The sequence below is a fragment of the Pimephales promelas genome, chromosome 25 (genome assembly GCF_988280905.1).
Source record: "Pimephales promelas chromosome 25, fPimPro1.hap1.1, whole genome shotgun sequence".
Classification (NCBI taxonomy): Eukaryota; Metazoa; Chordata; class Actinopteri; order Cypriniformes; family Leuciscidae; genus Pimephales; species Pimephales promelas.
In genome coordinates this window covers 13,187,005-13,214,594 of record NC_142793.1, presented here as the reverse complement: position 1 = coordinate 13,214,594, position 27,590 = coordinate 13,187,005, and the positions used below count along the sequence as shown (strand labels likewise).

Genomic DNA, 27,590 nt, shown 5'->3' with positions numbered 1-27,590 from the left:
CCTCTATTTATGCAAGGCTGACAGCGCCAGGGTACCGCTCTGGGCCTATTTCTGTTGCGGGGGGTCAGGCGTTCTTGTTGCCAGGGTTCATCTTGGCACAAGCCTCACACGTACAACGCACACACATGCAACGCCTGCTCTGTATTCCGAGTTCGGCATGGTTTTATGCTAATAAAGCAGATTTCTGAAGGCTGCCGCTTGTAAGCACATTAACTCCAGTGATGGAAATTTATACGAAATTGAATGCAGGTACGTGAACATCTACTCCCTTGCTAAATGGAATTTAATTCCCTCGCAAGAAGTCAAATTGAAGTTCTCAAAGTTTTGCTGCTGAACGAAGGGCTGCGAGATGTGAAGGGAACAGGAAATGCATTCTTCCTCCAAATCTGACCTGGCCCTAGTCCACATTTGCTTTTTTCATGATAAATTTAGGCCAGTGCTGGCATTAATGCAAAACAAGGGCGTAAAGGACGACTCACTCAAAGGATTTTGAGTGCGCGTGTGTCTATTGTTCTTGTGTGAATCTCCCTCGTCTTTCAGCAGAACACTCGCTGTGAACACTTGCTACTTAAAAGTATATAATAATAAAATGATTTGTATTGTTAGACTGGAAGGATTAAGCTCATTCTTTTGCACTGACATACAACATCGTAGTTTTTAGATGATCCTTTGGTTTGGTTTTGAAGCACATTAGGCCATCCTTAAAAATATTTTGGTTTGCAGTAACAGCAATTTTTTTTTAAAAAAAAGGGTCGGTAGGTAGGTCTATATTTTTTTTTTCCAAGATTCAGTGTTAAAAAAAAGGTACAATTTTGGAGATGGTGATCGCGAATTTAAAAAAAAAAATGCATATTGTGACGTCACTGACTGGGTCTTCAAACTGTGCATCCACCTCTAGGTGTTAATGCAAAATACGACCAGTTACATTTTAGGCAAGTCACAAAATGTGTAAAATATCTATTTGTTATGCATATACATGAGATAAGCAAAAACAAGTACAAACACATGGTCAAACAAAGAATACAATTAAACAAAGATACAAATTAGCCTATATACACAGTGCTTTAATTTCAGGAAGGTCTAAAATTAGCTACTTTTCAGTTAATTCTGTCGCTCTCTCTGAAAAGAAATTTAATTTAGCTAGTAATCAAATGTAAAATGACACTGCATAGTTTATCATAGTTAGATTAATGCTTATTAAAGTTTAAGTTATTCATTCAAGAGCTGTGAGTGATTTGTATCTGCCTTTTGTTGTTTGATTCGCATTGGCTCAATCGTCACGTTTATTAGACTACTGCCCCTTTAAGACCGAATGCAGAACTCTGTAATAGATGACTGATGCACCATCATTTTCTCCCAACTATTTACGTCCAATTAAGACATAAACTGTGTTTAAATGAATCTCAGAGCAGGTCATTTTATATTTTATGTATATTTGATGGTTTAGATGCGCACATGAAGCCCAAAATGAGGCGATAGCCTACTTTTCTTGTCTCGTTTTAGTGCATTTCGGAGCGCGCGTCGCGCGTCGTGAACAACGTATCTTGCGCAGACTTTTGTGCCTTTAATAGCTCTTTTAATGATTGAACGCGTCCGCAGTTTAGCAACAGTACAGACTGCATTTTACAACAATCACCGATCGTGCTGATTCTGACGGTACGTTTGGGTTTTAGGAAGAAATGACAGCGCAACGCTGTGAAGGAAAAGTTGCGCTAGACAGAATGCGTCTGTTATGGTTTCATCTCAAATGTCTTTTTTTTTATATAATCTTTGAAAGCGGAAATCTAAAATACAATTAGAATTATATCCCAGATCTAAAGTGTAACCACGTTTTGTCCTCATTGTCACTCATTAAGCAGGGCTGTCGTGCTGTTCGCGCTGTGGCTCCGGGTGAGAGATCGCTCTCTCTTCTGGACTGCGAATAGCAAAATTGCATCACAGACAAATTTTTTTATATTTTTATTATATATAGAAATGGTTGATATTCAGCCCCGTTGCCCTTTTAATACCGGGTACCAAGCGGGAACACTGAAACGAGCTAACGTACAAGCCATATAGTGACACGCGTAACGTTAAACCAATGGTGTAAACATAATCTGATGACTATGACGCCACGGGTTTTTATTTAAGAAAGAACGTAGCCTACGTTTGTAGGCTATGTAGACACAAGCAACTTTCACAATACTAACTAAAATATAATTAATAGGCCTATTATTTTATTGAATTTGAATTAGTCGTTTGAAGAGTAAAAAAAAATCGGTCGGTCTGAACGCAGGTTACAACCGGCAAGTCGGTCGGACTAAAAGGAAAAAAAAATAAAAAATTGGGTCGGCCCTAAATTGACAGGGTCGGTCGGGTTACGGCAAACAAGAATATTTTTAAGGGTGGCCTTACATTGCCATCTTGTAACTTTTGTGTTGTGGTCGACTGATATATTGCCAAGGACGATATATTAGACAGTATTTACTTCACCCAATATGTTTTTCTGTTTGTCCAATGTATTGACTGCGCTGAGAGCCCGCTCTGAGAACAGCAGCGCTTGAGCTCACAGTGCTCCCATTCTCTGTCTTCATTAGTTATGCTCTCTGTTTAACAGTTTTATATAATACATTACTAGATATAACTGTTAAACAAAGAAAGTAAACTGTATATGAAAAAGTAATATTGCGTTTGCTTTTATATTATTCGTAACAGAAAGACAAACACTATTAATAGTTTCTCATTTGCCATCGTTTTTTATCTATTCTAAATTTGTCTTGATTTCTTTTTGTCCCATTATTTTTTCTAATTTTAATGCTCTTATCAACGTGGAAAAGTGGATCGGCTTGCTTTGTGCAAATGTTTTTTTTTTTTTGACAACAACATTATCATATACTGTATTCAAATTCACACTAGAATTCTCATTTGGAGCAAATAATCTCTCACACAATGTAACACTGTCCATCAATGAAAGGGTGAAAGAAATGACGAGGTCCTGATATTGATGAGGAGGGCTGAGAATTCGCATCAGCTGTGTGTGTGTGTGTGTGTGTGTGTGTATGCTTGGCCATTCTCAAGCGGTATTTCAGACTGGACGTGCTGCGATGATGATAGCTCAGTTCACAACGACAAAACACACAGATCACTTTGGTCTTGTCAATGGATCCATTTGGCAACTTTTTAAAAGTAAACTTTCCTTTCAGAATCTTATTGGCATCCATTTCGGCGTCTCGCGCTCGTCATCCACTCAAAACGTAACGTTAACCAACTTTTGGCCAGCTAGCAAGCCCAAACGTGTATGCGGCGTCCCTGTTGTTTTGTTTTTCGGTCTAGCTAGATCCGCTTGCGCTTTGGTCGGCGAGGCAACAAAACGGCCTCGCGCGGCGCAAACCATTGAAATGAATGGGTTTCATGGCGCAGCGCGCGCATGCCGCGTCCTGTTGCAAAAGCATGTGAAAGAAAACTACAAAGTTTGCCAGGCCAAAAAGACCATTAACCGCGCGATAAAAAATTGACGCCGTTAAAATGGGTTTGTGTTAACGCCATTAATAAAGCGTTTAACTGACAGCCCTAATTTATATAATTGAATTAAACAAATCTTTGAATATGTAATAAACATTTAAATAAGTAACAAAAATTAAAGTATCGGCATCTCTGGAAAAAGTGGTATCGGTGCATTGCTACAGACTGAAATAAAAAAGAGAGTAAATTACAACCTCCAAGCACACATTTAATTATGTAAACAATGCTTTGTGGTGAAACGCCAAAGTGGTAGGTGTTGTTTCTAAGAAGAAAGTTTTCAGAGAAGTTGATGGAACTGACTTAAAAATAAGAAAGAGGCAAGAGTTAATCGATTTAATCTGTGGGCTCTCTGGCTGTACCCTTGTGAAAATAAAAATGAATTCTGTATATGAGGCCTGTGGACCTTTAAGCTCATTTAAAACAATTGTTTTTCAGAGAGTGCACTTCATACGTCCATAAGTCTTTGGACCCTAATTAGATTTCATACTCCGCTGCTCATACCTCTGTTAGTGCGAATGCTAATGTCTATGTGCTATGTTAGTCATGTCCATCTCATCACACAAAACTGCTCTGAGGACATTTTTTTGCTCAGAGGTTGCTCTTTAATAGCTCGATAGACTTAAGGCAATTCTAAGTTATGTCTAAGAGTTTGTCTCAGATGTTTCAATTAAAATCCCTTAGAGATAAAAATAGACAAACAGTAAGTGGATAAAGTGGATAATATTGCTCAGATAATTTGATATAGAAAGAGTCAAAGAGATGGATGAGAATTATTTGAGAATTATCTCTAACTTGTCATTGCAGATTTGGCATCGTTGCAAATCTGAGCTAAATGTGATGCGAGATCTCTTATGAAACATTAGACATTAGACTTTTTTTTGGAGAAAATATTGAGAACCCATTTTCATAATTCCTGATTAAAGGGTCCATGAACTGCATCGTTTTATTGGTTTATATGTTTCCTGTGGTGCACTTACAATGTTTGCATGATTTTTACATAAAAAATGGTCATAATTTAGAAATAAAAGGCATTTTTCCTACCCTGATTTTAGCCCTCTGATTTGAATGCCTTGTTTGAAATCTGCTGTGAGGCTTTAGTAGTGAAATGCCCACTGCTGTGATTGGCTTACATCTTTTGTATATGGAATAGCCAAGTATTACATGTTTAACTCACTCAAAATCTTTTAGCAAGTTTTTACTATTACAGTTCTCAAGGTTTACTAATCGGGAAAAGTGTTAATTATAGCATTATATATGGATCTATAGCATTATATTTCGATTGTGGAATGAAAGGTTGCAGTGATGTGCATTGTAGTTGATGTGGTGATCTTGTTATTGCAACTCGATTTCTGCAAACTAAGGAATTGAACGCATTGATCTTTGTTTTTGAACGCTATGAGTTTTGTTCAGAACTCACGTTATGAGTTGAACGCTATGAGTTTTGTTCAGAACTCAGTCCAAACTCATTTAATCACAGTTTAAATAATAGGTTATTTTCATCCTACTAAGATAAACAATGTGAAGTTGACCGTTTAGTCACTGGTTTGATTTACTGACACAAAGAATATCTGAATCATTATTATATATCAGATCATTATATATTATATTATATATCATTATATATCAGAAATCACTGCTCACAGATCAGGCATTAGAATTAACACATACTTACATGTTGGTGGATTACTGTCGAAAAGTCTTTAAACTAGATTGCTGTCTAAGAGATTAAAATTATATATCATAGAGATCTTATTTTTTATTTATTTGGGTGGGACACGGAACCACATAAAAAATGAATATGCAAATGATCACACAGAGCTAAATGAAATGCTATAAAATACAGCAGATTGAAAAGAACCGTGTGATAGTGTAAAATGTGGATATTTTTAGAGTGAGGACAAGCTGTGCAGAAGGGATATACTCCTTGAGTTAAAAGTGACAATAGAGAAGAGTGTGATTTTCAAGGATGTAGGTGTGTAATATTTGAAAAATTTACTAATCTGTGTGTGTGTGTGTGTGTGTTTTCAGGTGATTTGGGCAGAGCAGCAGATTTCCAAGCGAAGATGCAAGAGAGACATTCATATTGAACCCACAGATCCAAAATTCCCTCAGCAGTGGTACCTGGTATGTTAAAAGTTACTATATATTTTATTTTGTGGTTGTACATTGAGCTTTTAAATGCAATGTATCGAAAGTGCTTCTACAGTGTAAAGGCATCAACCCTTGATTTGTGAGCTTTCACATTCTCTCTGATCCTTTGCCGCTCTAAATCCACCATGTTTGTTTTGAAATATATAAACATTCTGTGTGCTTCTAGTCTCAAGACAACATAACAACAAAATAGACCCTTTTTCTTAATCAGGTTAATCACCTGATTATCTTAATTTGTGTCTACACTAGTTATCTTTGGGGTCTCCAGGGACCCCAGATAATAGCATTTAATTTTGTAACAGAAACCTTTTAATTTTTTACAAATGTAATTCTACTCTGTTTATTAATGTTTTTACTCAACATTTGTGCATTTTTTGGATTATTTATGATATCATTTACATTTCTATAAATAAATATTTATTTAAATATGCTTTTTTTGTTTTTTAAAACAGCATTTTATGCAAAATGCTCTTTTTAAAAGACCCAGATTTCTAACTTTCATTCATGAAGATAACATGGATAATTTTACATGGTTTAACGTAAGATTTTTGGCCATTTTTGGGGAAAATGCAGTTAAAAAAATCTCTTTAAATGTATGCTTATCTGACAAATATTTCATGTCTTATTTTGTATAAATCTACCATTCAAAAGTAATAGCATGAGGTTGGTAAGAATTTCTCATATGCTTACCAAAACTGCATTTATTTGATGAATAATACAATGAAATTAATAATGTGAAATATTATTGCAGTTTAAAATAGTTGTTTTCTAATATATAATGTATTCTTTGTGTTCATTACACCTGCTTTATGTGGTTAGATTAAAAATGTACTTAAATGCACCTCAGAGACAACATTCAATGGGGGAAGGGGAAGCTGAGAGTGTCCCATTTTATCGGACAAAAGACTTCCACACGTAATAACCTAGAATACCGTCTAACATTTGATGGCTGCTCTGTTAAGTCTTCGTTGTCGGTTAGAAACCTGGGTGTGCTCTTTGATACCAATCTCTCATTTGAAAATCATGTGTCTAGTATCTGTAAAACCACATTTTTCCATCTTAAAAATATATCTAAATTACGCCATATGCTCTCATTGACAAATGCGGAACAATTAGTTAATGCATTCATGACATCAAGGCTAGATTATTGTAATACTCTAATGGGTGGTTGCCCTGCACGCTTAATAAACAAACTACAGCTAGTTCAAAACGCAGCAGTTCAAGTTTTTATATTGTGATAAAAAAATCTCTTCTTTTACAATAAGACCAGACATTTATTAACCCTCTGATTATCTTCGGGGTCTTTTTAACCCGCAAATGACTTTTACTCAAATATTGAAAAAAAAAATTATCTTTGTCCAAATGGTATGAAACTTTCTACGGCTCTAAATACTTTCTAGATCTAAAATAGTGACACTAGTTGTCGTCGGGGTCCCTTGAGACCGTGCATAGTAAATATATAAAATTCATCATCAAAATCAGAAACAACGCAGATCACATAGACAGAAATAAAGTCGCACACTTCCAACTAGGGCTGGGTACCGAGTTTGATACTTTTTAGGTACCGACCGAATTGCCTTGATACTATCGAGTGTCGGAAAATGACTTGTTGTTCGGTACTAGATTTCGATACCTAAGGGGTTAAATATATGAATTTTAGGAAGTATAGAATGTTATTTTAATAGTAATTAGCTCAAAAAACTACAAATTTGGATAAAAAAAGATAAAATTCAGTAGCATTATTATATATATTATATATAATGTGTTTATATCCTGTCAACCATATTATTTCCTGCATAACATTTAGTTTGACTCTAAAATACATCACAGATGTATTCAAATCAAATGGTGGCATACATAAGCCATGAATATATACATATTTATTATATTATATCCCTTGACCTGCACACACATACACACAGGCAGTCACCAAAATGAAGTGAGGTAATGTATTGACAGTCACGTTCGCTGACAGAGAAGACACAACATCATTTAAACAATCTTTTAAATCAGTTTATTACGTGATGACAAGAGTCTGGCCCAGAGTATATAAAAAAATTTACACAAAGTAATTACTGTGTGTGGGTAGGGGTGTAACAATATATCATGCCACAATATATCGCAATACAAAAATGCAACAATATCGTGGATAGTGACAATATGTATCGTGAATAGTTCCCCAAAATAAAAATTACTGTGAGAAAAAATTCTCACAAATGTTTTAGTGTCAGTACTACATTAAACTGCTATATACTGTTGATTATAATGTATAATAATTCAATGGGGAAATATTTGTGGGCCCTGATAATGCCAAATGACTTGTGTAACTTGACCAGTAAAAAGTGTCCAACATAATTTTAAATATATCTAAATATTTCAGGAAAAAGTGCAAGAGTATTCGTCTAAATTAATTTTTTATTTTCAGCTTCAGAATCATGAATATTTGTATTCTGGTCCAAGCCTATTCATTTAAACCTACAATGTAATATCAAAGTTAGCATTACATTTTTGTTAACCTTTTTTTATCATATGTCTCGGGCTATCGCAATAATATCGTATCGTGAGTTCAGTATAGTGATATGTATCGAATCGTGACATGAGGGTATCGTTACACCCCTATGTGTGGGTGTCTTCAAATGTTTGTTTGCGTATGCTTTTAAAGCTACGTTCTGTATTCAGAGCACAAGCCGTAGTCTAAAACATTAATGCGTGAACCGAACGACCAAAGAGTATCTTAGGCCAAGGATGACAAAACAAATCCGAGCGCTGCCGTTCATCATTAGCATACTAATTTGTTAGTTTCGGCTCCTTCAGAACATTTTTTAAACCACATCTGTAAGTGTTACTGTCAAACATCCCTTGAAACGCTAATGCTTTGTGCATTTATACTAGAAAATGGAGATTGTATCATTGTTGACAAGGGAATGAATGCTTTTTAAGTTGTTTACTCTGAAGAAGCAACACAGAATGATGAGCAATTTTATTCTGTGTGCTTATTTTTGTTTTTTCCTGGGGAGAGAAGGTTTTCGAAGGAGGCAGATACCTTAAGACGTGCCCATCTAAGTTCTTTGTTGTGTTTCTGCACCCAATTTCCACATTTATGTTTCATGTTCATCTTTACGCATTGAAGGAAATATTCAGCTGTGTCGTTTTAACAGATGGCATTGAACATAAAGCAAAGTGTGAAGAAATGAAATAGAGCGAGAAAAGGAGATAGAACGAGGACTTCACTGGGGAAAAAGCTGTCGGGTTAAAAGGAATGAGTTTCTGCACCTTTTTGGGATTGTCCTGCTGACAGGCTGCCATCTGGGAGGGAAAAGTGTGAGCAGTCATCTTTCATTTACATTTGCTCCTGCGGCTGGACCTTTCTCAAAGGCAAGGGTAAAACATCAGCATGTGTGCATAAAGTACTGCAGGTTGGATTTACCCTTCTGGGAGGTCTCTGTCAAATTGTGTGTTAACTCCCCCTCCTCCCAGAAGGGCTCATGTTCCTCTGTGTCGCACACAGGAGCTTTTCTGAGTCCAACATTTGCCTTTGCTAGGGGGAAATAAAAGCCCACCTCTAGTGAACTTGCATTTAAAATCTTAGTAATGGTTAAGAGTCTTTTTCCTTGCAGTATAATCCCAGTCACGGAGATCTGAATGTTAAGGAGGCCTGGGCTCAGGGCTTCACAGGAAGAGGAGTGGTCGTGACCATCCTTGACGACGGCATTGAGAAAGATCACCCTGATCTGGCGAGAAACTATGTAAGACAATTTATTTTTCACAAACAGTAAAGAAAGCTATATGAAGAGCAGGCATTGAAATCTATATACGTTATATATGTTAATATCACATTTTTGGGGTCAGTATTTTTTTTATCAGGGTTTCCGCGGGGTCTTAAAAATTCTAAAAAAGTCTAAAATTTCAAAATCAAAAATTTAAGGCCTTAAAAAGTCTCAAATTTGCTGAAGTATTGTGTCCTAGGTCTTAAATCTTTTTAAACTGGTCTTAATTTTCCTATGTCCATGTAAATCTCATTGAAATGCTCCCGCGGCACTTTGGAATGAATTTTTTTATTTATATTACGTATTTGTAGTTCTTAATTTGCTGTGTTACGACTACAAAATAGACCAACATGCAACATTATTAGTCCAACATTCATGAAGTAAAATCACTAAAAGCCTTCGTTCCGCTAGAAAAAAATAGTCCCTGACCATGCCCAGCAACAACGTTCCAATGTGTAATATGCATGAAAGCTCAAATAAACACAACATAGGAACTGCAGTGTTGCGCATTGATAAATAGAGCCATTGGGGGAAGCGGTCATAGGCGTGTTTTATCATGAATAAAGCACAGCTATTGACCAATCAGAATCAAGGATTGGAACTAACCATTTTACAAATACAAATACATTACAATCGAAAACTTTTAAATTGTAATATTTCTCAATATTACTATTTTTTAGTGTATTTTTGTTTAAATAAATGCAGCTTTAGTCAGCATAAGAGTCTACGTATATCATAAATAATTACAATAAAACAATCGTAAGCCCAAACTCTAAACTTTTTAACGATAGTGTACATTTAAATAGAAATACATTTATATAATTTATTTTGTTGTAAAATTTAAACTTTTTATAAAAAAAACAATTCCTTTTTGAAACATAGTAGAACATTTTAAATTTAGTGAAAAACAATTGTAAATGCAATGAAAAAATATATTTTTGTTTGTAATCAATCAATTATCACAATAGTCTCAAAATTAAATGTCTAAAATTTATTTTTAAAATCTCTATTTCTTATTTAAAACTTAATATACCAGGCCTTAAAGGGTTAAGATGAATAGACATGCAGCATGCACAGATGCTCTTGTCATCTGTGCGTTTTCTTTTAGAATTTTAGAAGTTGTGCAATAAAGGGGATGAATTTGATGTTTTTGGAGATATTTATGGCATGTTGTTGGCATGTTGTGCTGTTAGACTGTCAGGATAATATCTGTGAAGTTGCATCTTTAAATTCATAACAGAATAAATTAAATCAACTTCTTATTACACATCTTATATGAGCGAGCCATAAGAAACACATCTGATCCGTGTGTGGTGGGCGTGATCCTAAATCAGACTAATTATACAGGGCTATTTTAACACTGAGTCATTCTGAAGGGCACATGCTAGTAATTTTGAACATTTGTGGTTCACTGAATTCTTAATGTTCTGGTTCACAAAAACATAATTTCCTGTTTAAGTACTTTGCATAGTAGAAATTTAGTTTCAGTAATATATTCTGGATTGTGAAAACTTTGCATAATACCTAGTTTTGCATAGAAATTAGACTCTTCACAAAGGCTTCATGAGGTATTTGGAGAAGTTACCGAACATTCCCGTTCAGCCTTATTGTACATTCTATCCCATAATACTCTCTGCTCAAATTGTTCTTGCCCCAGGTGTCACAGGGCTTTTCGGCATTTCACCATACCAATTGAATTCAAATAAGCAGTTAGCTCCTTAAGAGACATATTGGTGTGGTGATTATTAAAATATGTAGTTTTAATAATAGTGTGAGTGTCCAAATATTTCTGTGATGACTAACAATGCAGTCTAGGTAGGTGTGCATCTAAGCAATGCTACAGTGTATTCTCAATGACAACTGAAGGTTGAGGATTACAATTTGATCCTTTCGATTTATGCTGTGTTATTTTAAGGATCCCGATGCCAGTTATGATGTGAATGACAGAGATCCAGACCCTCAGCCCAGATACACACAGCTGAATGACAACAGGTAAGAATCTCTCTCTATCTCTCCTGTCTCTTTCTTTGCCGTTCCAATCAGTGCATCCACAGCAGGGTTGCCAGTTCTGTGGGACTGCAACAAACATGCCACATTGCCGAAGCTCTTAGGTTGTAAATGTTTTAGAGGTTCTTTCAGGTAAGAGGTTGTCATTGTTGTGTAAACATGCATACACCTAACTGTTTGAAAAGATTGCGAGCCACTTACCTAGATAGCATTTTTGGTGCTTTTGATCAAGGTAGGCTGCTCGCTAGGTGTTATATCTGCTTGCTATCCTCTTTGGTGCACTGATTTAAGCTGTGATGTACCACGAGTAACTGCAGCTTTTAGTGTTTTGTTAGAGATATAAAGTGGATTGGAACCGTGTCATTCGGTGGGTTTAATGCTGTCAGTTCAGAGACGTGCACCAAAGGCTGTTAAATACTCATGAAAATGCATTTCTCATAACTGCACAATGTGCCGTCAGTTTCTCCATTGGGAGCTCTTCCTCAGACTTTTGTTTTGACTGTCTTTCTTCTTTTTTTTTTGCATCTCTGTCTATTATCTAATGCCTATCAGTCGCCTGCTGCAGAACCATTGAAATTAGCTGATCAATTCTGAGCACAATTTAGAGATGCACAATCTACAATCTCTCTGTCTTCCGTCTTGTCTTCCTCTTGCTCCGTAAAACGTCTCAGATTTAATTTAGCGCACTGAAAACCTTGGGATGTTTATTCTTTCTTATTGATAGACTCATGCCCATTAAGCGTCACTTGATCAGCTGTAATGGAGGGAAGATCCATTCCGGCCCTTCCATCCTGAAGCCCATCTCCCAGCAGCCCATCACTCTGCTGTCAGGGGGATTTGCTTTAAATCTCTTGCACTCTGGGTTTCCTGCCAGAACTCTTTTTTTTTTTTCCTGTTACTTTCTCTTGTTTTTTTCCTATTATGTTCAGAATCTCGCAGCAGAAACATGGAGAGGGCAGACTCCAAATTCAGTTTCTCCTCGGAACAGTGCAGCTTACAAAGTTGCCGAAGCAAATCTTCTTTAACAAATCTGTTAACGCTACCATAGTTGTGACGGAGAAGCCTCACTCAGCTTCTAACTCGCTGAAGTTACTGTCTTCATACCTGCTAATACCCTCGGCAGCTACTTAAAGTGTGACAGCCGCTCCTTGGCAACAGTGAAGCTTTAACAAGCATTCATAACCCTTTTGGTGTCCAGGCGCGCACACATATCATAATCAATCATTGCATAGAAATGGGGGAATCCATCCCCACACCTCCGCAACCCGGCGCACAGGAAGTGCAGCACATCTCGAGCGTCTTGGCTGTCAAGACCATTATCCTGAATCTGAGTCCATGAAATGAGAAGCAAAATGCATGACTGTGTCAATAGCCAGAAACATTGAGGCCGTCTCATAGAAGGCAGATTACATCAGAGGGATTTATTCATTGGCACATTATGGATTCTCATCAAAATTATATTTTGTAAAGAGCAACCGAAAAACGGCTTCTCTTATGAAAGGCGGCTTGTTTTTTATTTGAATTCCCTATAAAATGTGACCTTGAGATGTGGTTAAATTGAAGATGGTGCCAGTGTTGCCAGGTTAGCTAGCATTCATGCATCTTTTGAAGACAAAAACACATTTTCTATATAGACTATGTATTGACAGGCTTAGGTTTCCAAACTGAAGAATAATTGTTGGCTTCATGGCTTTTTTGCACAGATGGCTACCAGTGCTTTTAGAAGAGGAGGCTTTTCATTGTTTTGTCAGGAAGACTGAGGGCTAGTACAGCTTTTAGACCGTTTTATTTTATTTATTTATTTTTTACAGAAAAAAAGCTTTCATTCTGTAACTGTATTTTTCTGTGAGGAACTGAATGCATTTTTGGTCCTTATTAAACTTGAATGAATATTGGACACTTTATAGCTCGAGATTCTCATGATGATTTAGTTGTCCTTGATGACTGTCCTAAAATGCCTCACAATAAAAAATAATTATGGCTGTCAGTCTTTATTTTGATAGCCATAATCAAATTATAAACAAATAAGACATAGAATATGTAGAGTTTAAAAATACGTGTGGATTGCATCACTACTAAATTGTTTTGTTTTAGATGCTGATTACAGACATTAGGTGCCCAACAAGGCTTAACCAATTAACTCAACCAGCCTGACCATCAATGATTTGCCGATATAGTTTTCTTCTGAAACTCTAGTGGGTACAAAAGAGAAAAATCTGAAAAAGCCGAAGATGGTTCTCCATCTGCTCTCCATTTCTACCTTTGAGAAACAATTGAGATCTCATTAATACATATCTTGTTCTTTCATAAGGGACATCGCCAGGTGCTCAAAATAATGCGCTGATCCAAAGACAGCTGCCGTTCTGGGAGACGTTCTCCGAACGTTGGCACCAAGATCAATTGGTTCTCTAAACGGAGACTATTTGAATCTACTGAGAGAGAGATGGAAGTAAACACAGAGACTTAGGGAGACAGTTTCCTGTATTGAAGGGCATCGTAAGATGTTTTTCGAGTTCATTTTTTTTTTATACGTCCTTCATATTCTCTTTGTTCCTGTGTATAAATGTCTGATATCCACAATTTGCTGCTTACATTTCTTTGTACCTACTCCACACGGGCAGTGCAAGTGAGCTGAATGCTTTGTGTCATTTTAGCAGCATCATGCTAATGTTAGATATTCATACAACTACTAAAGAGGGCGGATGATGATGGCGTACGTCTTTGTTTTTTTGTTTTTTTAGCCACAATTGCATACACCTGCCTTAATCAGAACCCCCATAACCCATTTCACCAGCAGTCATCATTTCCAGGATTTAAAGGCTTTTACAGTAATGTTCAATGGGTCTAGTCCTTTTGGATTGATCTGTCTGACAATGATGATTGGATAGATGTGCTTATTCAAATTCAAATAGCGGTGGCAGAAATGGTTTGGCATACACTGAGAGCTGGAAGGACATTAAGGGTCTTTCTACTTTTCCCTCTTTGTGCTGTAGTTGTGATAAGTGAGACGCTTTCTGTTGTGGGTTCATTGGAAAAATGTGGGCTTACTTGTTCTTATATGTTTTTTTGCTGCTTGAACCAACAATTGCAAATAAATGTATGCATTTTGTTTTTCACTTAATTTGGGGATTTTAATTACGCATGCTTATTTCCTAATTTTTTTACTTAGAAGACCTTTCTTTAATCTTACCTTATCCTTAATCGTTAATTACATAATGACTAATTTAATCTGTAAGCAAATATCCATTTTTCATACTACACATTATATGTGATTCAGTTGTAGCATTTACAACTGAATCACAAAAAATATACATATATATAAAAGTAAATGCTACAAGTGTGTAATTGTAAAATAACACCCTATAAACCTCCTAGTAATGCCTTAGCAACCATCCAGAACACCATAGCATTGTGACTGAGGCTTTTCTGGCTTGACATTTATATGCATATCTTAACTGTTTATTTGTTGTCTTAATTTTGGTGTTTAAGTTACTAGTCTTTTGCAATTGGGCAGAAGTCAGCTTGGAGACTCTTTGTTTTTTTGTACATCGATCTCCAGGTTTATTGAATCAATAAAGAAGACCTTAAAAGTCCTCCTTCCTTTCTCTTTCTTTAATTCTAATAACGCCTGTGATGGATGGATTGTGTGAGATGGCTGTCAGCCAGAGGTCTAAATAACACTGTTAGGCACGAATCCTCTGCCTCTCCACTCAACCCTTTGCCTCACGTGACCCAGACCTGCCAGCCTGCCTTTCCAGTGCTGTCGGGCCTCTGGAATCTCATCAGAGATGCTGGAAATCTGCCTTAGCGTCCACTGCTCAGTGCCAGGCAATTCAAGCTAGAGACTAACCATGACAGGCTAGATACGGTGCTTCTGAGCTCTGGAATGTGCTTCTGTAGTAACGTCAAAGACTTGGTGGTGGTTTCGCCGCCTCTTCCGTCATCCTCTCATTTCGCATGCCATTGATTCTCTTTCTCTATTACTTGCTGATTCTCTACCTCCTTCTCTTTCTCCATATCCCTTTCTCATACAGGACATGTGGGTTTTCGGAAACCCTGCCCGAGGGCTGAGATTAGATGGCTGGAAAAGGCACTAATCCTTTTTAGAGTGCTTCCTAATCCAGGCCTATTAAAGAGAGGAATAGAGATGCTCTACTCTATAACACATGGATGGATTCCACCAGTCTACCAAACAGCATAGTGTACACAGACTCATCACGAGTTTTCAAGGGCACCCTATGCCTCTGAGCAGGGGAATTGTAAATGCATGAATCAGAGAATTGAAAGGAACATAAAACAAGCCGATAGAGGGCTAAAAAACAAGGAGACGGAAAGAATTAGAGCATGTCTCCGGTCCTAGTTTCAGTGTGGTGGAATTGTTGCTGGCAGGGAAGGAAAAGAAAAAAATTCGACTTCCATTCAAGTTCATTTACACTCTCTTCTCTGCCTCTCCCTGGTGGGGCTTAGACAGATTGTTGTTGTATCCGCAGGGAAGGTTGAGAAGGATTGTTGGTTATTTTGCACCTAAATAGAGGTAAGACAGGGAGGGAAGTAGGAAAGAACGTGATCCAGTCCACCATGCTGTTTTTCTTCTTCGAGGTAAGAAGTTGTATCCACAAACACTTCAATTTTTGCCTTTAAATGGATGGTTCACCCAGAAAAGAAAAAGACACCATAATTTATTCAACCATTACGTCTTTCCAAACTTTACTTGTTTTCTGCACAACACAAAAGAAGATATTTTTATTGTCGACTAAAAAAAGCACACATACGGTACCGTATTTTCCTGACTATAACATGTTGTTTCGTGTATGTAAATGTGTAAGTCACATTTTATTATTACATTCGCAAATACAACAAAATGTCTACAAACTATAACATTTACAAACACTATAACTTATTATTTTAGCTCACCTCACAACAAATCCTTTAAATTGAATGTATTCAGAATAGAATAGGAATGAAAAATAAAGTGTAACACAAACATTATATAAATCATAGTGGCAAACAACATTTATTGTAAATGCCAAGAATAAACAAATTAATTTTCAAGTGAAACTGAAACTACCAGTGTGAGGAAAATGCACTGTACAAATAAACCTCTCTCATTAAGCACAAATGCAAATGTGTGCACTGTGTCGGAGTTACTGATGTGATGTGTAGCCAATTAATTAACATTTTGCCACCTCTGTCTTTTTACAGTTTTATAGTTGGACCATCATTTATGTAAAGGGAGACAAGGACACTTGCATCACATGTTAGCATTCTTTTCCACAACCACACATCATCGAGTTGTTTTTGGCTCGTCAGCTTTATTGTGACGCATGGCACTTTAAAAATACTGAGACCACAGTTATCTGAATCAGTGTTTTTGCACCTCACTGAGCTGTGAAAGGTAAATTAGCTGAACAGCATCTCTGTGGAAAAAGCTTTCTCGGTGGTAGGGAGCTCTAATCATCTGGAATGAGGTTTCGGATTTATAAAGCCGTAGATTTGATCTGGTCACGAGGTGCCAAATAAAGTCTGATTGTGAAACATTACATAGACTCGGCAATGAAACAAAGCCCAGGTTTGAGTCACTATCAATTATCATTGTGAATGAATGAATGCTGGTGCCCAGGTTTACATTCACCGCGTCTTTAAAAAAAGTTAAACAAACACTAACTTTTTACAAATTGACAGGCTCAATCTGTGCTGTCCACACTCAGGAGTAAATGATAGTTTGATTGCTTTTATGCCTGAATGGCTCCCAGCCAAGTGACCTTGATGTGATTCCTGACTTTTTCCCTTTTTGTCAGGAAGGACTGTTTGTGATTTAAAAGGTTGTGTTATGGTCCTCTGACTTCTTTTGAAAGTCACTGTGTAAAAGATCTGCACTTATCCTTGGTTGTGCTATGACTCCATAATGATACCCATTACGCCCTTGAGTTCAGGACATGGCCACTAATCTGTCTTTCTGACTGCATGTGGGTGTCTTTGAAAGTTGTGGATGGGAATATGCAAATCGAAGCAATATCACAGCATCAGACTCTTACTAGGTGCATTTCAGCGAATAGTTTGAACATTACACATCCTTTTAAGTAGTGTTGCTTTCATCAACGAAAATTATGACTAAATATCGTTGTCAACAAACCTTTATCACGTGACGAAAACAAGACGAGACGCAACGTAAATGCTGGTCATGTGACGATGACTATAATTAAATGTATAATGCAATATTGTTGACGAATAAAAACGAGACTAAATGGGACTAAAAACTATGCTAAAATGTCTCTTCATTTTCGCTGACTAAAACGAGATGAGACGAAAAGTTATTTAAAGTTATTTAATACTCCGTGTGTAGTGCGTATGCGGTGCGTATGCAGACGCAGCACACTATTGTGCGTTCACATGTGTTGCGTTTGCTGTGCGAAACTGATCTACGGCTATATATTCTCTATTTTTATTTCAAATCTATATTTTTAGCGTGTCGTGTTGTTGAGGAACTGTGTAGATCTCTGCTCTGGAGTGCTTTGTCGGACCACATCCGCGTGCGGTGTACGCGCTCTAACCATAAGCTCTAATCTATTAACATGGGTGCGGAAAAAAACACACCACATACGCACTGCAAATGGAGTATGTGTGAAACAGGCGTAAGCATACGACAACAAACAGAGTTAAGTCTGAAACAGAGAAAGGGATTCGTCTTTGGGAGAAAAAGAAATGACATTTGGAAAAACTTAAATTTCATCATGTGTGTAGGCTACTTCTAACATGTTTGGTTAGTAAAATGAATATGTTGTAAATTTAAAACAAATCGTCTTCTGTGTCTGGAATGGATGTGTTCTTGAGTCTATATGGTAATAATATAATAAGATAATATTGTTTGAAATGGGTTTGGATAAAAGAAAATGTTGGTTTCGTCTATACTTCTAGGTAGGCTTCTTATACTATATTGACTGGGTTAAATAGATTGCATTACTAAAAAGAGACTAAAATACAATTTTCATTGACTAAAACTAGACTGTCTTTCGTCGACTAAAACTAGACTAGACTAAAAAGAGTATGAATGTGACTAAAACTAATAAAAAGTCAAGTCAAATATATTTATATAGCGCTTTTCACTATACAGATTGTATCAAAGCTGCTTCACAGTATCAATCAAGACAACATCACAGTGTTTGTTTATTCATGAAAAAACTAAAAAAAAATCTAAATTGACAAATTGAAATTGAAAAAACTAAACTGACAGCTTGACACAAAGACTAGACTAAAACTAAAATTAAAACATGCCGCCAAAATCAACAGTACTTACAAGATTATATGGCCACTCATTCTTGAATCCCTATCAGTCAATCTCAAGGAAGTCCTGTGCAATTTTAATGTATTTACTTTAAAGTGGTTGAGTTTAACCTGCTGTCTAAAGCTGCATTCACATTTAGTATTGTTCGGCAAATAATTTTCAATAGTACGGAGTACGGAGAAATTAAAGAACTTTTTTTTGTTTTTAATGCTTTTGTGTTCTCTTGCAAAATTTTGAGAAACTTTGAATTTCCTCAAAACCTTTTTTTCTAAGTGAGCTCTGAGTTTCTTAGGGCAGTGTAAAACATTTGTTGAAGAACTCAAAAACATTAAAATAAACATTTTTCTCCCATCCCCATGTCCCTTTAGGCTTTCTCTGCAATTACAATTCGCACAAACTGGAGTTTCGTGTTAGGGCAAAATATTTGATAACACTTAATTTTAATTGTCAACTTTGACTTTGTCAACTACCAGTCATTAGAGTATTAGTTAACTGTCTATTTAATATCTGCTAGCACTTCATTTTGTTCATCCCTCAACAGACATTCGACTGACTATACGTAACTTTGCAAGTACGTCAACTTATTCTACTTACTGTAACCCAAACCTAACAGTATACTAATACTCTAATAAGAGTTATTTGGCATGTAGTTGCAAATGAATGATGGTTAGTTGACATGTAATTGCAAAGTTACTTATAGTGACCAACAGAAAGTTGCTTGGTTTGAAAGTGATTTCTGTGTGAGGTGAGGTGTGCTTCGTACATGACAATAGACAATGGAACATTTTTGCTCTTGAAATTTTGTCAGAATTACACTAATCTAACCGCTCTTTAACAGTTAAAGTTAGCACGGAGTGTACTGAGTCTACCTGACTCGCCTTCCTCAAAATGGAGTAACATCTTCATATAAAAGGTGTGCATAAAATCTCTTTTACTGTTCCCTTATGCAATACATTATAGCTGCAAAACAACCTCCTAAACAAGCTGATATACAAACGCTATTGTTTATTCATGAGGTGTTCCCTGCTATCCACCATTCATCATGATAAGTGTAACCGTAACACAAGACAAAAGGTGGAAAGTTATGACTATTGTAAACGAAGGCTTTACGCCCTCACCACGGAAGGTATTTGTTGTTGACATTCAGGGCTGTTGCCCTTCATATGAGCATGGATAAATGTGTCTGCATTAAGTTTATTGTGAGGCTAGGGACACATTTAACTGCCTGCTAGGCAGGTTAACCAGATAACATGCTTGTTGGCATAAAATAGTTTTGATTCACAGTTTGAGAGAGATAAATCCTGATACATGTATCCGAATGACTTGTTTTCTTCTCTATTTGATAAAGGACTTCACCCTGAAGGTATATACTGTAATTCCACATGCCCTGGAGAATACATTCAGACACAATTACAGTTCGTTTTCAATTACTTGTACACTGCAGGTTTGTGGAAGGCTGAGAGTGTTTTCATGTCATGTATTTGCTCAGTAATCAGAAACGGATCCTAACAACCTGCATATGGACACCTCCATCCTCAGCAAGTATTGATTTGATGAAATGCAATACGTCCAGTGCCCTAATTAGAATCTATTACTGCCCACCTGAGCTTTACACACTTAAAGAAATCACCCGTTTTTGTACCTGCTCCTTGTGTCATGACATATGAGTATAATGAGACAGATTTTATTTTATTTAAAAAATTTTCCTGCATGTTCCCTGTTGCATTTGTTTTAAGAAACACTAAAATATCATTGTCTATGATGAATATGAATTTATATGCATTTATTTTTACGTTTGCTGCAATTTTTTTAGTTAAGAGTATGAAGCGTATTCTTTTGTGTTGTGTTTGTCTTGTTCTTGTGTGCTTTTTGTCTCTGTTTTTGTGTAAAATAGCAAGTGTGGTGAAGGCTCTAGTAAAGAGATGCTGCCGTTTCAAAAACATCTGCAGTCTCATAGGCTCTCCAGTCCTACTCTGGGGTCTCTATCGTCCTCTTCTCTGCTTTGTCTCGAGGAAACAATGAGCTCCAATAGGACGCAGATGAATGGAGAGAATAGCTCTTGCAGTGCACACACAAAACCCAAAGCCAGCAGCTATTTCTTTAAACAGTGAAGTTCATCCCCACCATGACACAGAACTGCTGAGATTGGTCTGCAGTACTGTAGGGACGATATCCATAATCAGACATTTATTTATTTATTGTCCTTGTTGTCGCTTGCAAGGGTCTAATTAGATTTTAATTAAAGGATAAAGATAATGCATCTGTATTTGGGTGCACTGAGAGCTGCCTCTCTGTTGCGATGACAGCCCCCCGAGAATTTGTCTGTACAAACGTGGACTGAATTTGAATTGAGTTGAACTGAATGTGAACTGGATGTGAACCCTGCCAATGTCACACTGTTCACTGTTGCATACTCTCTCTCTTTGTCTCTCACTAGACACGGGACACGTTGTGCCGGGGAGGTGGCGGCCGCAGCAAACAATGGTGTCTGTGGAGTGGGTGTGGCCTACAATGCCAAAATTGGAGGTGAGTGAAGAATCCGAGTGATTGGCGGTTAGACTTTTGGTCATGCATTAAAACTATCCAAGCACTCTCTCATTTCCTCCCCTTTGTGCATCTGTCATCACGTTTCTCTGGACTAATCTAAAACGCTTTATCTTTCAATTATAAAAAATCTATTAAGGTGAAATATCTTGGCTATTCTGGTCACACTGAGCGCCATACATCGCTGCAGGCACACAAATTCCACATCCCTTGTTTAATCTTTGTAGGAAAATATTTTTCCATCTAAACGAGGGTGATTACGGCAGCGGGTTTTGCCTGAGCCTGCATGTAATTTCTGTGTTTGTGTGTGTATCTTTGTAATAAGAGGGTAAGTCTTCCCGTGTGTGTGTGTGTGTGTATAAAGAGAGCAGATGTTTCTGATCTCTAATTGGCCGTTGGGCCGTGTGTGGGGGTGTGTGAAGTGTCTGAATCCTGTTGCTAGTATTATTATTAATCAAATAAATAGCCACAGAATCATTCTTATTAATTAGATGCTCTCTCCCATCTTACATCATGTTCTAGCAGGACTCGACACTGCAACAAACAATTAATCTCAGGCTATGTTTACACGGAAACGATTCTGAAGAGAAAACGCAAAAGTGGCGTTGCGTTATCACTTTTTATTCTGCGTTTAGACAAGCGTTTTGGGTGGGAAATCCGTGTGTAGATGGTGACGTAAAAGTGTGTGAAATTCAATGTAGTATGCACTCCAGGCGGCTAGGTGGCGATGTGGAGCACTGCCACACAACAACACCAAGCCCGCGCGCCTGCGTACAACCTTCACTGTCAAGCATACTTATGCGTTTTTACCGGTTTTTACCCTTTACACGGGAACGCGGCGGTGGAGCGTGTTTAAGATTTCCACTCTGGCGGGTGGTTTCACTTGTTTGCGTTTTTAAGCCGTGTAAACGAAAGGCACATCCAATAAAATATTTTTACGTTTTCACCCGCGAGCGTTCTCGTGTAAACAGGGCCTCAGACTAAGGAAGCCAGACCTTTGAAAATAAAGTTTAATTAGCATTTTGCAATGAAATTAATTGTATAAATATTTATAATATAACACTTTTTGTTATTTTTATTTAATAGTTAAATTAGTTTCATTCATTTTTTCTCACAATATTAATTTTTTTATTTATTTATATTGTAATGAATTATTTTTTTAAGGGATTCCTCACAAGTGAATCATCATATTTGTGGGTCATTGGCATCAGAAAGTTTAAAAATCTCAGTCAAATCCTAAAATATTCTAGTCGGCTGTGGTTTTGTCTTTATAGAGCATGTTCACTTTCAGTGCCAATAAAAACAAAAACGTGCTGGAAAGTTGTACAACTTCCTCATTTGCTTTTTATTTTATTTTCCAAATATCCATCACATTAACAGACGGTAAATTTTAACAAAACACATTTTCCATTCTGTCTGGTTTCTACATTAATGTGCTTTCTATCCGCCTCTATTCTGCACGCAGGTGTGCGGATGTTGGACGGAGAGGTAACAGATGTTGTGGAGGCTCAGTCTCTGAGCTTGAACTCCCAGCACATCCACATTTACAGCGCCAGCTGGGGCCCAGAGGATGATGGGAAGACAGTGGATGGACCTGCCAAACTGGCCAAAGAAGCTTTTCTGCAAGGGGTCACCGAGGTCAGATTTTGCCACTGGAGGTCACCTGGTCATAGCACTGTTGGTTGCTAGTTGGCGTTTCTGCCATTGGAAGCCTTATCATTGTTGGTGGATTGCCATGGCCATAGCTTTTGAAAATCTGATTACAAATGAGACGTATTGCCGATAACAGAAAGATTTCATTTCTTTTTTACATACTGCATGTGGGCAGAAACAAATCCTCTCAACTATCTGATAGGAAACACATTGATGCTCATTTGCATAAATTAAAACTTTTCTCAACTTTAAGTCATTAGACATGCATACAAATCGCTCATGTCACTAGAAATCACCCAAATCTCATTGAAAATGAATGACTTCCATGCGCAGTGTCGCCTCAAGTCAGTGTCAGCATGAATGTTCATGTCAGGTCATCCGAGCAAATTTTAGATCAGCTAAATGTGTCACAGCTGCCACCGGCTTCGATCAGCACCACCGACAGAGGAACTGGGCTGAACGAGCTGTTGAAGATGTCATCGCCTGTTTAAATGCATTGAAGGATTGTAGAAACACAAACACACGGTTATAGAGAATACTATATTTAGGGAGATTTCTGTGATCTTGGCAGGAGATTTGTTTGTTTTCTGTTTTCGTTTTTGATATGTTAATTCTTTCTTGTGTGCCACACATATCCTTATCCCTTGTGAGTTTATACCTTGATAGAATTTCAGCACACACAACGTTGCACTATGAAAATGAAAATATTCAATTTGTTTTATCCATGATTTGAATAATTAGGCTGTCTTGTTCCTTTCACCTACTCTTTTGGTTGTGTCTTTTTCCAGTTTTCTGCTATTTTATAAGGCAAACACTACCATTCATTTTGCTCATACACTACCATCTGTGGGTCTTTAAAACTTTCAAAATGATGCCTCAAATCGTGCAGCTTACAGAGAAGAGGCTATTACTGAGCGCTATTTTCTAAGCAATCAGACTTGTGATTTTGCACGGGGGAATAATAAAACAAGTGAAAGAGATACTTGAGCCAAATGTGTAAGTCTAACAATATTATGTTTATTCCACTACCTTTTATAAACCTTGCACACCTCCACTCCCGTGAGTGTGTTGACGCATTCTGACAGCCATTTAGAAAGCTTGTGTTATCTTTGAAGTAATTTATTATAAGGGTGCTCCGATTGATCGCTCGCCGATGCTTTGGGATGTGTGATCGGCCGTCTCTAGATAGATAAGCTGATCAGATGACGCAAAACTCACGAGACAATTTTTTATGCCCTGGTAAAAATGGCTTCAGCATTCTGGCAATTCTACAAGGTGTGTGAAAAAGCAATTCACTAGCAATCCATCTGCAACGTGTGTACCACGCCGCTGTCTGCTTGTCAAACTGTGCAGCCTCTCTGATCAACCCGTAAAATCACCGGAAAGAATAGCAACGCCGATAGATCGAAGCACGCGTCCGAGTAAAGACTGCTCAACCTACGACCTGTATCCACTGATCGCCGCGGCAACGACCGCTCAGCTTGAGTTCAAAAACAAACACATTTTAGCGCTAGATTTCGATTTGATTTTGAATGCTCTGCTAGTTAACTGCTTGTTTTATTTATTTGTATTAAGTAAAATCCATGCCTCAATGTTACAAAAATTGGCGAGGGACAGTATCGATCCTTAAAATGGTAGGACACGACTTCACTAGCTCTGAACAAATCAATCTAACCATGTGACCAGCAGTGGTGGCTTTCTTAATCTCATTAAAATAATTCAGCAACGGTTCTTGCGAACATTTTTATTACCAAAATATTGATGCTTAAGAAGTAAGCTTTGGGAGATAAATGAATCTAATAATCTCTACTCTCTCTTTCTCTCTTCCTCTCTAAATGCCCACAAAATGTAACTAAGCATCCCAGAAAAAAAGCTAAGTTATAGATATATACAGATATGGAAGTTGTTAGTTATTGTACTTTACTACCTGTGCTACTTTAAGTGTATTAGAAAACCTGATGGCTGTCTGACTCAAAACATTATTTTGGCTATAGCCTTTTTTTGTTGCATTTTTCAGTTTAACATGGTCTAAAGCTAAATTTAAAGACTCTTTATTTATTTTATTTTATATTCTAGAGGAAAGTTGTATGTCAAGTCCTAAGCTGCTCCCAATAACCAAGCACAAGCTGCCAAGATAATATGTTGGACATGTTGCTTCCAAATAAATACATCGTCTTCTCTTAAATGTAATACTTTATTAAACAACAATGTTCATATAGTTTAATAATAATGCTACACAATAAATAGAAGGCTTCAAATAGACCCTGTAATTGGTGATCGGTATCGGGTGACACAGCTTCCATTAATCAGTGATCGGCCCCAAAAATCCTGATCGGAGCACCCCTAATTTAGTAAAGTATATTAAATGGAATTAAATCCAAACTATCTGCCTTTGTCTCGCTCTGCAGAAATTATGAGATTGGATGCAGCGAGAATAGAGCGTGTCGTGTTGACAGGCAAAGGATCTGACCTTTTTAGGACGCCTGCCCGCTGCGAGTGCCGCTTCTGTTTCATCTCGAACGTGTCCTTGCTAATCACAGACAAGCTTTTGTCTGAGCGCTACAAAAAGATTTCATCTTTTGTTTTTCGTCCGTGAAACTAATGGCACTATGAAACAACAGCCGTGCAGAATGAGATTGACTGCTGTTCATTTCGGTGGGGTTTAAAACTGATTTCCTCCTCTAGTAATTTACTCAAATTACAGATCACATAAACATCTGCCTCAGCGCAGTGACTCGCTTTTTATTTCTCGGCATTACCGTTTTTGTTTTTTTTTCACACTTAGAATTTTTTCACTCATAGAATTGTGCCTCTGAATATTTTGAACCAAATTACGGCATCTTACACAAACAAACAACCCGTTTATTACCACAATAATCCAGAGTCAGTCAGCTGTGAACATTACCCATATGGACTGCAGAAGATAGAACAGAAACTTTAATCAAATTCTGCCGACGTGCTTGACTGCAGCGAGAGAGGAGACTAATATGTGAGAAAAGAAAAATGGAGCTTTGTCAGCTGTCCAGACAATATTACTAAAGCATTAAATACAGCAGATTTCAGAGGTCACAGTATTGGTTTTAAATTAATCATGACAGCCATAATTGGCTCGTTCAATTGGATTTTTGTGGGCTATTGTAATAGAGATGAGGCCTGTACACACAGACATTAATGGACACTACACAGATGTTTGATTCATAAATAGATTCGTCTCACATAGTCAGACATTTTATTTGCATAAAGACTATCAGCAGCTTATTACGGCCAAAAATCGCCCACTTATATTTTTTAAAGATTTAATGCCACAGACCTCGCAAATCCAGTGATTAGTTGTACCTTAGAATGTTTCTATCAGCCTAGCAACTGTAAACTGCAATTGTTTCCAGGTGGTAAAAACTTGTGCACCAAGTCTCAAAAGGCCGGCCAATCAGATTGAATCTGGCAGTTTTCAGTTGCCGTGTGCCAATTATGTAAACAGGCTGTGGGATGAGACTGTAATACATTTAGACAGCAGGTGTCCGTCTCTATTTACGCAACTGTTCAAAAGTTTGGGGTCAGAAAGATTATTTTTAAAGAAATTAACACTTGTATTCTGCAAGGACACATTAAATTGATGAGTGACAGTAAAGACATTTAAGAAATCTTTCCTTTAGCAGCAAACCAGCTAGGGCTGTATTCAACCAAAGATATCCTTAGTCGACCAAAGTCGAGTCCTGCTCAACGATTAGTCGACTAAAAAAAAAAAAAAAAAAAAAAAAAACGTGATGTTTTGATTAAACATTTTTTAAACAATTGTCATTGAGCATTTATAAAACAACAACGAAAAAACATCACAAATAAATAAAACTATAATAATAATACAATTCTTTGAAAATTAAGTGATTTTTTAACTGCAAAAAGTGAAGAGCTCTGTCCTAGGTCTACAGTCCCAATCGCGCACCTGACCACACCACACGCTGCAAAAAATATAACTGCTATCTGCCACATAATGAAAAATCCCAACAAAAGCTCTCGTTTATACAGGCTTTATATTCTTCTTTACTTTCAAAGCTATGGGTTAACTTTAGTCCTGACGATCAAGGCGTTTTAAACAACACTCAAAAAAACCCAAATAACTTAAAAACAATCCTATAATAGGCTGTAGGACCGCGTATAGGTTTATTTTCGTTTTGTTGCATTATTTAGGCTATTTTCAAATGCGTCAAGTGTACAAATAAAAACGAAAACATTAAGAAAACACAATCTATTGAGTCAGCATGATATAGCCGTTAAAAGGCTGCTCGCGTCTTTTGCGCGCTCAAGTTCGATTTTAAATGTAGGCGCGCGACTTGTGCGCTCATAATGGCAACGCGATCGCCTCCCTCCACAGTCTTGTCGTCTTTGTTTTAAAATGCAGCCAGACAAAAGATTTATATTTCCTGGACATTTTGTCGACTAAAGCCAAAACAAGCAGCGTTCTAACTGAATGAATACAGCATCCCTTACCGAGCGCGAGCAGCAGCGCAGTCAGCCACAGGTGCGGTTCCCGAGTGTATTATGTGTGTGCGCTAAACTGTGGCGCAGTTACAAAAATAGCCTAAATTAAAGCATTTTAAAGTTGGGGACAAAACATAGGCTAATTATATTTATAATACAGTAATAAATAACTGCTTATAAATGAATAAATATCAAGGAGTAAGTCATTG

The 27,590-nt window shown here is 37.2% G+C and overlaps 1 protein-coding gene across 1 annotated transcript in view; it reads left to right on the top strand.

The window, feature by feature from the left end:
• Positions 1-27,590, top strand: part of furinb (furin, paired basic amino acid cleaving enzyme b) — an 82,973-nt gene that overhangs the window by 41,798 nt on the left and 13,585 nt on the right. Inside the window, exons 4-8 of the mRNA XM_039656906.2 lie at positions 5,530-5,625; positions 9,270-9,398; positions 11,335-11,411; positions 21,146-21,234; positions 22,718-22,890. Coding sequence (XP_039512840.2) covers positions 5,530-5,625; positions 9,270-9,398; positions 11,335-11,411; positions 21,146-21,234; positions 22,718-22,890 — 564 coding nt within the window. The remainder of the gene's footprint in view (positions 1-5,529; positions 5,626-9,269; positions 9,399-11,334; positions 11,412-21,145; positions 21,235-22,717; positions 22,891-27,590) is intronic.